The sequence below is a fragment of the Zea mays genome, chromosome 2, assembly GCF_902167145.1.
Source record: "Zea mays cultivar B73 chromosome 2, Zm-B73-REFERENCE-NAM-5.0, whole genome shotgun sequence".
In the NCBI taxonomy this organism is placed as follows: domain Eukaryota; kingdom Viridiplantae; phylum Streptophyta; class Magnoliopsida; order Poales; family Poaceae; genus Zea; species Zea mays.
In genome coordinates, this window is record NC_050097.1 from 31587308 (window position 1) to 31598860 (window position 11553).

Sequence of the window (11553 nt, forward strand, 5' to 3'; positions counted from 1 at the left end):
GTGGAGGCTCGGGGGCTTCTCTCGCAAACCCGGCTCCGGCCAAACCGTTGACAGCGTCAACATACCAGCCCGAGAACTTGGAACCTGACTATGCACCCGGGCAACGACCAGTTCGCATGAGGGAACAACCAGACCGGCCGAGGCATCACGAAAGGCATTAAGACCTCGAAGGAGTCAAACCACTCCTCCGAGGCCTCGGGGGCTACACCCGGCGGGTGCGCTCGCGCGCACCCACCGGAACGAAATGCAACTGAGAAAGGTCGGTCCCCTTGCAAAAAAGTGCGACAAAAGCCTTCAAGCGAGTACTAACACTCCCTTCGAGGCTCGGGGGCTACTGTCGGGGACCATAATTAGGGGTACCCCCAAGACTCCTAATCTCAGCTGGTAACCCCCATCAGCACAAAGCTGCAAAGGCCTCATCGGCACGATTCCGGTCAAGGCTCCGTCCACTCAAGGGACACGATCTCGCCTCGCCCGAGCCCAGCCTCGGGCAGGAACAGTAGACCAAGGCAGATTCACGCCTCGCCCGAGGGTCTCCTCAAGCAATGGGCGCACCTTCGACTCGCCCGAGGCCCAGTTCGGGCAGGCTTCACGGAGAAGCAACCTTGGCCAGATCGTCACGCCAACCGACCGTATCGCAGGAGCATTCAATGCAAGGATCGCCTGACACCTTATCCTGGCGCACGCTCCTCAGTCGACAAGGCCGAAGTGACCGCAGTCACTTCGCCGCTCCACTGACTGACCTGACAGGAAAACAGCGTCGCCTGCCCTGCTCCGACTGCTGTGCCGCTCGCTAGAGTGAGGTCGACAGCAGCTAAGTCCAGCCTCGGGCGCCATAGGAAGCTCCGCCTCGCCCGACCCCAGGGCTCGGCCCCCGTCTCGGCCTCGGAAGACGGTCTTCGCCTCGCTCGACCCCAGGGCTCGGACTCAACCTCGACTCCGGAAGATGGTCTCCGCCTCGCCCGACCCCAGGGCTCGGACTCAGCCTCGACCTCGGAGGAGTCACCGCCTCGCCTGACCTCGGGCTCGGACCGACCACGTCACAGGGGGCCCATCATTACCCTACCCCTAGCTAGCTCAGGCTACGGGGAACAAGACCGGCGTCCCATCTGGCTCGCCCCGGTAAAACAGGTAATGATGACACCCCGCGTGCTCCATGACGACGGCGGTTCTCAGCCCCTTACGGAAGCAAGGAGACGTCAGCAAGGATCCGACAGCCCCGACAGCTGTACTTCCACAGGGCTCAAGCGCTCCTCCGACGGCCACGACATCACATGAACAGGGCAGCAACACCTCTCCGACAGCCACGACGGCATGTACATAGGGCTCTGGCTCCCCTTTGCTAGACACGTTAGCACATTGCTACACCCCCCATTGTACACCTGGGCCCTCTCCTTACATCTATAAAAGGAAGGTCCAGGGCTCTCGTACGAAAGGTGGCCACGCGGGAGGACGGGCTGATGCGCAGGCTCTCTCTCTCCCTCGCGAACGCTTGTAACCCCCTACTGCAAACGCATCCGCCCTGGGCGCAGGACAACACGAGGTCGCGGTTTCCCCTTACTGTCTCCCCCTTGTGTTCCGTCTCGCGCCGAGCCATCTGGGCTGGGACACGCAGCGACAATTTACTCGTCGGTCTAGGGACCCCGGGGTCGAAACGCCGACACATCTAATGTTCTCTTGCGTTTAGGAGTAGCCATAGTCCACATATGATTTTAGATCAGATGAATGGTTAAATGATACTCCTTGTTTTAGCTTGAATGTAGGTTCATCTGCGGTCAGCAAAAAAAACTACTTAAACTATGTGAAGCGGATGCAGGTTTTTATTTCAAAGCTAGTCAATATGTTACTTCACTAAGACAAGTGCCAAAGGAGTACTCATCAAATCTCTTCGGCCTCCAAGATTGGTTCATTATTAGTGTCTACCCGAATGATATTGTATAGATATACGACATTACTTGTTATTTACTATATTTTTTTCTAAAAACTCTAGCAACTCCATCCAAGTTTCAAGAGATTAAAGCACTGATAGAGCAGAACTTTGGCAAGGAATTGTATGGCATGTATGTGAATGTTTATTCTTTTTAGATTGGTTATTTATTACTAGTACTTGTGGCTGGAATGGATTTTTTGTAGTTTGATTATTTTGTCAGCATAAAATGATAGGCACATAATGATAGTTCTGTAATTCACCTCCCTTTGCTTGTGTTGAATGTTTTTACCCGGTTTTTCCTTATGTACTTCCGCAATTTGCTACTAGCATACTTAATGGATCGTTTGATAAATTGTGTGCCGTAGCGACGTCGGGGTATTGTACTAGTTCCTACTTAATAGGTGTTAATATATGACTATATGTATATTTGTAAATTACTTCAGATCAAGCAATGGAAAATGAAAAATACGACGACCGACTAGTAATAATTTAACTCAATATCGCTCTGAATACATTGATCAACGGGTCATTATATACCCAACCATGAAATGTTTGGCTGAAGCAAAAAAAAAAGAATGTTTTGAGATCTGATCCATCTCGCCATCCCTATCAAAATGTGCGCCGAATGCACAATGAACCAGTTCGTTCGGTTTCAGGCTTCAGGTTCAGGATTACACAGTAGTTGGTAGTTGAATCTTTCCTCGCAGTTGCTGCGCGACTGCATCGATGAACTCCTCGGTGCTCAGGTAGAACTCCCTTGTTACCCTATCAAAAGCAACAACGAAAAAAAGGTTCAAGTAACTGGTAATGTAAAATAGCACAGCAGCGAGAGAAAAAAAAAGGCACATAGCACACTGCTCTAAACAAATAAGATTATTGTGTCTCTAGAGCTAACAGTTAGCTGCTAAAATTAGATGAAGAAATCCAAACAGCCCGGCTAATAGTTCAGCTATTAGGTGCTTTTAGCTAGAGACATCCTAACACCACAGCTAATAGTCCAGCTAACTATTAGCTGCACACTTAACTATCTATTAGTTCATTAGCCGGTTCAACACAACTAAAATCAGCTAATAGTTACCTGCTAATTCCAGTAGCAATCTTTTAGCCAGAAAACTATTAGCTCTAGTGCATTCAAACGGGCCCTTAATCACCACATGGCTAGCTATTGCCTATTTATATATAGCTTAAAATTCATTACTCTTGTGTCCATTGCTTACAGATTCAGAAAGAAGCCTCTGTAGGCACGGGAATTACCATGTTAAGAGATATAGCAGGCTAGTCAAAAAACGCAACTATGCAGATGATTTTAGGGCCTGTTTGGTTTGCTATCTAATTTGCCACACTTTGCCTAACTTTTTTGCCTAAGATTAGTTATTCAATTTAAACGACTAACCTTAGACAAAGTGAGGCATAATTAGCCACAAACCAAACATGCCCTTAGTCTATAATCATGCTGAGGAACAAGTAAAAATATGGATCCTTTCTAATATAATCGTTTGGTACTTAATGCAATTGCAATAACACAAACTTGATGCTTGCCTTATGTTAACTCTAATATAATTACAATCCATGCAAAGCTATATTCCAACTGTCATGCTTTTCAGCATCAAAGGTGATGTATGTTCCTTAATTTAATGTGATACTATCGCTTTGCTGCCATATCAATAAGCTTGCACTCAAAATTGTATCAGAAATTGAACATTAAGGTTCTAAACAAGAAGAAAAATACTCAATACATATAAATAAATCAGCTTACTTGGGGCCATGGATAAGAAGCGCAAGGTCCTTAGTCATTTTCCCAGATTCCACCGTTTCAACACATGCAGATTCAAGTTTGTGTGTGAAATCCAGCAGACTATCATTTTTATCCAGCTTTGCCCTAAACAGACAAAGATAACACTATTGCATTAGCACGTACACAAGTAGATGAACAAACGCAACATGATTTTGTTTGTTGTTTTGATGGAACAAGTCCTTCCTTGAGCACCATTTAAAGACTGTTTATGGATGAACTGGACTTTTGGAGTAGGGCTGGTGCAAAGCAACTTGAGAGCCTTGGTCCCCCGGCTGCCTTTAATAGGGTCAGGGCTATTTCTAGCGTTTAATGCTGTGACAGCTGAGGTCGTCCTATTACAGCATGAGATAAGGATAGAGTTCCCAGTCTGTATTAAGGTTCTGGTCTTTTCTTTTTCATGTGTTCTTCTGCCTTTTTCGGGCATTGTATTGTGGTTCACTTCGGACCTTTATCTTTTTTTAATATAATGATGTGCAGCTCTCCTGCGCGTTCGAGGAAAAAAATGTCCACGGTTTCACAAGTCATGTGGAAAATTCATCGTTTACTCCAACAAGAGTAATCACCTGTGTTCAAGTCCACGGGTCCAAGCGAATATGGAGGCAATACTGTTGGTACTTGTCTCCTGTCCTTTCTGATGTAGCCTGAAATGTCTAGTGACAGTCCCATGAGCAGCCTCAGCCTCTAATGTTTTCCCGTCAGAAGACAACTATAAAAAGAAACTGGTAATGAAGAATCCAATATAATAAAAAGAAGATCAGGGACATCTATGCAGCAGTGGTCTAGATAACAAGAATGTCCATTTGAGGCCATGGGTTCGAGTCCAAATTCCAATTTCTTAAATAAAAAAATACACATCTCGTCTGGTGTATGCTTTTGTTTTTTACTACTATTATTATTATTATGTTGGGCTCTGCGTCAGAGTAAAAGATAACACAGGTACACAACGTACCAGCACAGAAGTCATCAAACCCAGAGAACCAAAACCTGAAACAAGCATTCATTAAAAAACAAATTATTAGGAAAAGGAAATGGAAAAATAACTATATTGTAACCAAGGATGCTACCTATTATCACCATGCAGTTTCGTGAAAGGTATAACCATGTTATCTCAATAAGGGAAGTATATTCAAATCAATAATTGTATGGCGTCCTCATCCAGTTGCCTGTGATATGGTTTGTTTTAACTATGATTGCTATGGTTTGTTTTAACGAAAGTTATCTTCACGCAGATATGGTGAAAATTTTCTACTGTACAGCGTGCTGACGGAACAGTGCACAGAGAGAGAAGGGAAAGCTAAAGTTGCAGGGAATCACGAGGCCATCTCTTCTCTCCCCGCAGTTCTTCCACACGACACCTGTAATGCCCCTCTCCCTCCCAACTTGTTTTGCTTTTGATGATGAGTAGATAAAGTGCTGTGCCTGCACACGTCACAGGACTGCCGGTGTGGCTCCTTACACCCCGCCAGTGCCCCACGACGACGGAGGTCAGTGCGTCCCCCGCGCCCGCAGGAAAAGGTTTTGGGGTGGAAAAAACTATTATGCACAGTTTTTCCTCTTAGGGAGCCACAAAAACTGTGGGGACTGCTCGAGAAAATCGCTGGGAACAAAAACTGTTATGCATAAAAACTGTTTATCCCCTGGGCACAAAAACTGTTTTGTATTCAAATTTGCAATAACAGGAAGGGAACTTGAGCAAACCTTGGGCAAGAAAATCGCTCTGTACATCTCCGTCATAGTTTTTGCAAGCCCAAACATACCCACCATCACTTTTCACAGCATAGGCCACCATGTCATCAATCAACCTGTGCTCATACCTGCATGTGACATGTAAAGATTGTTTCTCCTTTGAGAAAAACTATCATAATCAAAATCTGGATAAATTAGCACAAACCATATTGAGTTTTCTTCAAACTTCTCCTTCCATTGCTCTTCATATACCTCCTGGAAGATGTCTTTGAACCTATATAATTCATTTCAAATTAGAAAATGTCAATATTGGATTGGTCTAGTATATTATGATTAGCTCACTGCAGTGTAACATTGAGAGCAGTCAAATGCAAATCAGGGAAAGACATTTTGCTCTACATCTGAACCATAATGCCTGTAGATTGCAAAAAGGCTATAGAAAGAGCAACTTCAATGATACATTTGTAATGACAAATGTTCAGTAGTAACTTGACACTAGGAAAATATCAAGGCGATAACCCATCTGGCTACAACAATGCTTCACATTAGCACAACTGTGTGCTTGCTGGTCAGCTACGTCAGACAATGTTTGCTCACTCAGTCCAGATTTCAGAAAATAAGATCAAACTTTGTATACCTTTCCACAAGCAATAGAGGGGAGGGTCCTTGGTAATCCTTGAGACGGTAACAAAGCATGATTTAAAGTTTCAGTAGCAATATGTGCACATCGCCGTTTTTGAAAAGTGACATCGAACAGGGATCAATGGAAAGACACTCTAGCCCCCACCTGAACCCTCCCTACTGCGACTTGATAGTATTTAAGATTGCAAAGAGTCATTGAACAAAAAAAGGGGGGCATCATAATGATAAAATGCTGGTAACTGTAAACTGAAGAAAAATCACAAAGGTATAAGTTTTCGTACAAATAATGCTTCATGGTATCATAACAGTGAATCCATACAGTTACTTATCAGCTATGTCAGACAGAATGCTTCAGATTTCAGAGAGAAAGATGAAACTATGTAAGTATGTATGTATGTATACAGAGCCATCATAGAGAAGGGTCCTTTGTAGTCTTTGAGCCAACAACAGAATGCTTAAAGATCAAAGGATAATGATCCCTACCTGCCGTCATACTTCTTGAGGATTGTATTCTTGGTGCTGAGATAAAGAGGCCACTTTTTTGAAAGAGCCATAGCCATGGAGGACTCAGCGAAAGCCCTAATAGACTAAATAGAGATAGGAAGTTAGAATACCAGTCAAGAGAAGATAGCAATTAGCAACAAGTCCTATTGATGTTCTACAATACCTCGTCGACATTGTACATTGATAATGCCACACCAGGTCCCTTAAAATCATAAACATCCAGCTCCATAGGGTCAGCTCCATCAGGCACTGATTTTTCAGTAGCAACAAAGAGCATATTAGAAAATTACCACAGCATATGCTGCAGATCATTACAGGACAAAAATAGTTGTCAACTGGATCTCACCAAATACCATCTTGAGCTTTCCTGGACCATTAATAATCATATCAGTAGCTCGATACTGGTCACCAAAGGCGTGCCTTCCTATGCAAATAGGTTTCTTCCAACCTAAAGAATGAAATCTCATAATTTGGCAACTTTATTATTTGTTGCATTGAACGCACCATACTGTACTATTTACTTACCAGAAAGGATTCTTGGGATGTTTTTACACAAGATGGGCTCACGAAAAACAGTCCCTGCCAAGGGATGGATGCTAAAATTTAGCTATCAAAGATCAAGGACATTTCATATAATTTTCCAGTACGTTAAACCTTAGATTTCTAGAAATAAGAAAGAGCAGAGAGTGAACCATTTAGAATATTCCTTATTGTGCCATTTGGACTCCGCCACATAGACTTGAGTTTAAACTCTTTTACTCGAGTCTCGTCTGCATAAAAAATGCACATTAATGCCCAAATGTATAATTGAACATGGGAAACCATAGTTGAAGGGACTTACCAGGCGTAATTGTTGCACACTTAACAGCAACATTATACCTGTTGAGACACAAAACAGGATCTTATCAATGCAAAAATGTGTACAAAATGGTTTTACACAAGCGAATGAAGTTCACGGAAGGTGCAGCATGATTCTAAGACGATCTATAATAAATATTTTGTGTCATGATACTCGAAAGCGAATGAAGTTCACGGAAGGTGCAGCATGATTCTAAGACGATCTATAATAAATATTTAGCTCCAGGACACTAAGAATGTAAATCATGATCACCAGAACAATAGTAGAAGAGTGGACGATTTAATATTTAATAACCAACCAAATATTTCTAGTGACTGGGTACTGGATCGCACCATTACACCAGTATGTATTACTAGAAATGAGTACAGCAACCCTGTTACAGAATGAATTGGAAACCAAAAACATTTTGGTCTCCTAGTATTGCCAAAAGGCAAGGACTTATCTACCAACTGCCACAAAGAAAATGCACACCACTGTAGATATTTGATAGACTCTTCATGGAAAGCTATCAGGAAAAAGGAATCCAGGAACTTTAAACCCAACACCTTAATGTTAGTGCTTAACCTTCTAATAAGTGGAGGGTAATTGTCATGCATGCATAGTATTTACATGCTATGAACAATCATCCATGATTAGGCAATATGAATGAAGAAATAACGATTGTCAAGCCAACTAGATTATTATGCCCCATGAAAAGCCCTCCAACCTTGTTCCTAGATGCTTTGGCGACAAAGTTGGCGATAAGAACAATAATTGGCTTAACATTAGCCCAATCGGGACCCGAGTGTACAAAACAGAATTATGACTTACTTCAATGTAGCCTCGGCACTCTCGACGGTGACCTCATCATTGGTGGCATCGCGATTGAGAATTCCAAGATCGTAGTACTTCACATCCAACTCCAGGTATGGGAAGATGAGCTACACACAGTTCAACCCCATTTCATCCCGCTCGCATCAGCAAACCATCAAGTGATCAAATTATAGGTTACGTACTATGGATCTAAAACAGCAGAAAACAATATATAAATTCCACAGACCTTATCCTTTATCATCTTCCAGATGACCCGCGTCATCTCATCCCCTGAAAACAAAACAACCAAAGCAGTCCAGTCATCAGCTCATCCACACGCCTACGCCCACGCGAAACGAAAGAGAAGAGAGGCGGGAGGCTCATCCACACACCTACACCCACGCGAAACGAAAGGGGAGATGCGGGAGGCCGACGTACCGTCCATCTCGACGATGGGGTTCTGCACCTTGATGCGGCTCTGCTCGGCCACAGCGGCGGCGGCGGCGGCATAGCAGCGGAGCGAGGCGCCGCGGAGCACGCGGCTGCTCCCGGGGACATGGAGGCGCGCAGGAAGCAGGGAAGGAAGGCGGCCGCCGCTGGCGGGGTTTAAGGGGATCAGTGCTTTGGCCACCGCAGCGGAACCGGAGACGGAAGCACGAGCCATGGTGGTGGGGGCGGAGAGGAGGCAACGGGGCAGGAGCAGGTTGCGCATCCCACGTGCGGAGCGCGTGAAGGAGCACGCGGCGCGTATGAGGCGCGCCGGTGAGGGGGAGGGGACGAGGAGGCCGAGGCGGGGGCCGGCGCGGGCGAGAGGAGCGTGTCTGCGTGTGGCGTGGCGACTGGCAGGTGGCAGCGCTGGTTCAGCCGGAAGGGAGAAAACGTGCCCGACCCTACAGTTCTGGCACGTCGAGCGTCGCGTTACTGGTGCGGTAGCGACTGCAGTTCGGCTCGAGGTCACCAATCCGGGTTCCGGAGTATCACTGAGTAGTGAGTATTTTTTAGAAAAGCGAATATTATTAATATTCCAGTTTCTGTAGCGGTTGATACATTCGACTGTCAAACTCACAAACATGGGTTCTACATTGGAACGAAATCTCACATTCTACAAGGATTTCATAAATTTAAGCTTTCAAACTATGCTCTCAATCTATGAGTAGTGAGTATATATTGCCAACTTTTTTGCAATTTGGCCCTTTTTATGTTTTTTTGCACAATTATGCCCCTGGCAGTTTCATTTCAAAAAATGGACCCTTAGCTCGGCGTCGTCATCATTGGCGCCGAGCTTCTGTGTGCCGGCGCCAATAATATTGGCGCCTGTCTGCCTGACGTGGAGGCTTGGCTGGCAGTGACGTGTCAGGGGGTCGGCGCCATAGATCTTGGCGCCGACCCCCGTGTCGGCGGCGGTACACGTGTCAGGGGGTTCGGCGCCATAGATCTTGGCGCCGACCCCCTGTATTCAACGTGGGAGACAAAATTATGTCCCAAAATTTTGAACTCACGCCGCCCCCACTGGACCCCGCGTCGCCCTCCGTCGCCGGATCCCCGCGCCGCCCTCCGTCCTCCCCCGGCCCGCGCTACTCCACGGTCGGCGCTCCACCACCGGCCGGCGCCGCCCCGCCCGACCCGGCAGCCCCGCCCCGCCCCACAAGCGCCGCCGCCGCCCCGACCCTCGGTCGCGCCCGCATAGGTAAATTTTATATGGTTTTTGTTATTGTGTAAGCATTTTGTGTTAATTATGTTAGATTGTATTGCTATGATTTGTTGTTTTTTGAATGTAATGAATGTTAGTTATTGTGATAAATGCTGATTTGATTGAATATTATGAATGTGAGTCAAATGTGCATGTTTTTTATCCTCCCCGTGCAGGGGAGGTGCTGTCAAAATTTGCAATTATTATATATGAGTAATTTATAAGGTGGTTAGTATATTAGTGGGTGGTGGTTATATTTATACTTATTTAGGTAGTAATTAGTGGTTTGTGGTTAGGTAATAACCATCCACAGTTTATATTAAATGTTTAATTGGTGTTTCAAATAGATGGACAATTTTTTGAGCTTGTATCATGGAGGCAATGTGGAACAAGATCCTTATGGAAATGCCAAGTTCATTGATATGCGACACGTGCCGGTACTATTCGATGGTAGACCCTCCTTGAGAGATGTGTTTACAAAGGCTAAACAAAAGTTAGGTTACCATGAAGCTGATGACATTGCGGTTGACGGAGTGCTTAATATTGGTCATCCACTAAATGTCATAAGACGAGTCATCCCAGTTGATTGTCAACTGGATTGGGATAATTATATTACTTCGGCTATGAAGACCCATTTGCAACTCATGGAGGTTGTGGTGCGTCCGGTTGTAGTAGACCGTCCCCCTGAAGACTTTGATCGTGCTATCGATGACGTGTCAACTGTTCCTGATGCTCAATCTGGCCCCAATTTGATCCCATTAAGTCAGCCAGGAGATGGTCTGCAGACAGATTTAGCTGCGTGTATCCCTTTGGCACAAACCAATTGCAGTAAGTCTTATTGGCATTACATCTTCATTTTGGACCATGAACACTTTGCTCATTCCATTTGACGTGGGACTGATCATCTTGTACATGTTGCAGGAGAGACTCCTACTCTTGTGGTTGATCCTCAGACCGAGGCACGTGGCTGCTTCGGTGATGGTTTTATTGCCTCCAACAGTCCTGAGTTTAGGAATGAAGAGGAGCCATATGCCTTTGCTATGGCTGCCGATTCAGATGATGATCGCTCGGTTGGTGAACTCACAGAGAGTGACATTGAGATGTTGCAACGTGTTTTTCCAGACGGTCGGGATCCTAGAGTGCATGAGTTCAGCGATCTTAGTCTTTCTCATCAGGCAAATGCAGAAGGAAGGGATGATGAGCTGCTAGACGCTCCTGAGGTCGGTCCTAGCATGATGATTGAAAAGGGTAGGGTCTTCAAGGACCTAACTGCCTTGAAGAGGTGGTTGCAGCATTACGCAGTCTTACGTAAGAGGCCGTATAAAGTACTTCATTCGTACGAGAAACGTCGTTACACGGTTGTATGCGACAAGGATAACTGTTCATGGAGGGTTTGTGCTAGGATACACAAGATCACCGCAAAGTGGAAGATAACAAAAGTAGTGGGGCCACACACATGTGCTGAACATGAGTTAACGATGAAACATCGCCAATTGACATCAACCCTCATTGGGAAGCGACTTATGGGAATACTGCAGTCGGAACCCAATATGAAGGTTAGGACAATCATGAGGATCGTGGAGAATGTGTTTGATGGGTACAAGATAACATATGGTAAAGCTTGGAGGGCTAAGCAGTGTGCGTGGAAGATGATA

The 11553-nt window shown here is 45.3% G+C and overlaps 1 protein-coding gene across 1 annotated transcript; it reads right to left on the reverse strand.

Moving 5' to 3' along the window:
- Positions 1 to 2410: 2410 nt before the first annotated feature.
- On the reverse strand, positions 2411 to 8800 carry LOC100191657 (uncharacterized). The gene is made up of 15 exons (NM_001137086.1): positions 8647 to 8800; positions 8456 to 8499; positions 8227 to 8336; positions 7399 to 7436; positions 7250 to 7327; positions 7083 to 7136; positions 6904 to 7005; positions 6721 to 6806; positions 6537 to 6640; positions 5617 to 5685; positions 5424 to 5539; positions 4675 to 4709; positions 4289 to 4431; positions 3687 to 3809; positions 2411 to 2695 (listed from the first exon to the last, which is right to left on the reverse strand). Exons 1-15 carry the CDS (start codon positions 8651 to 8653, stop codon positions 2602 to 2604), a joined length of 1203 nt encoding a protein of 400 aa, NP_001130558.1. The 5' UTR covers positions 8654 to 8800; the 3' UTR covers positions 2411 to 2601.
- Positions 8801 to 11553: the final 2753 nt, after the last annotated feature.

Bases quoted from the DNA above. Each gene is read 5' to 3' on its own strand.
- LOC100191657 (NM_001137086.1), bottom strand. The intron at 7,137-7,249 runs GTTCACTCTCTG...ATCCCTTGGCAG, and splicing joins AATAAGGAATATTCTAAATG to GGACTGTTTTTCGTGAGCCC. The intron at 2,696-3,686 runs GTAAGCTGATTT...TGCTTTTGATAG, and splicing joins CTTCTTATCCATGGCCCCAA to GGTAACAAGGGAGTTCTACC.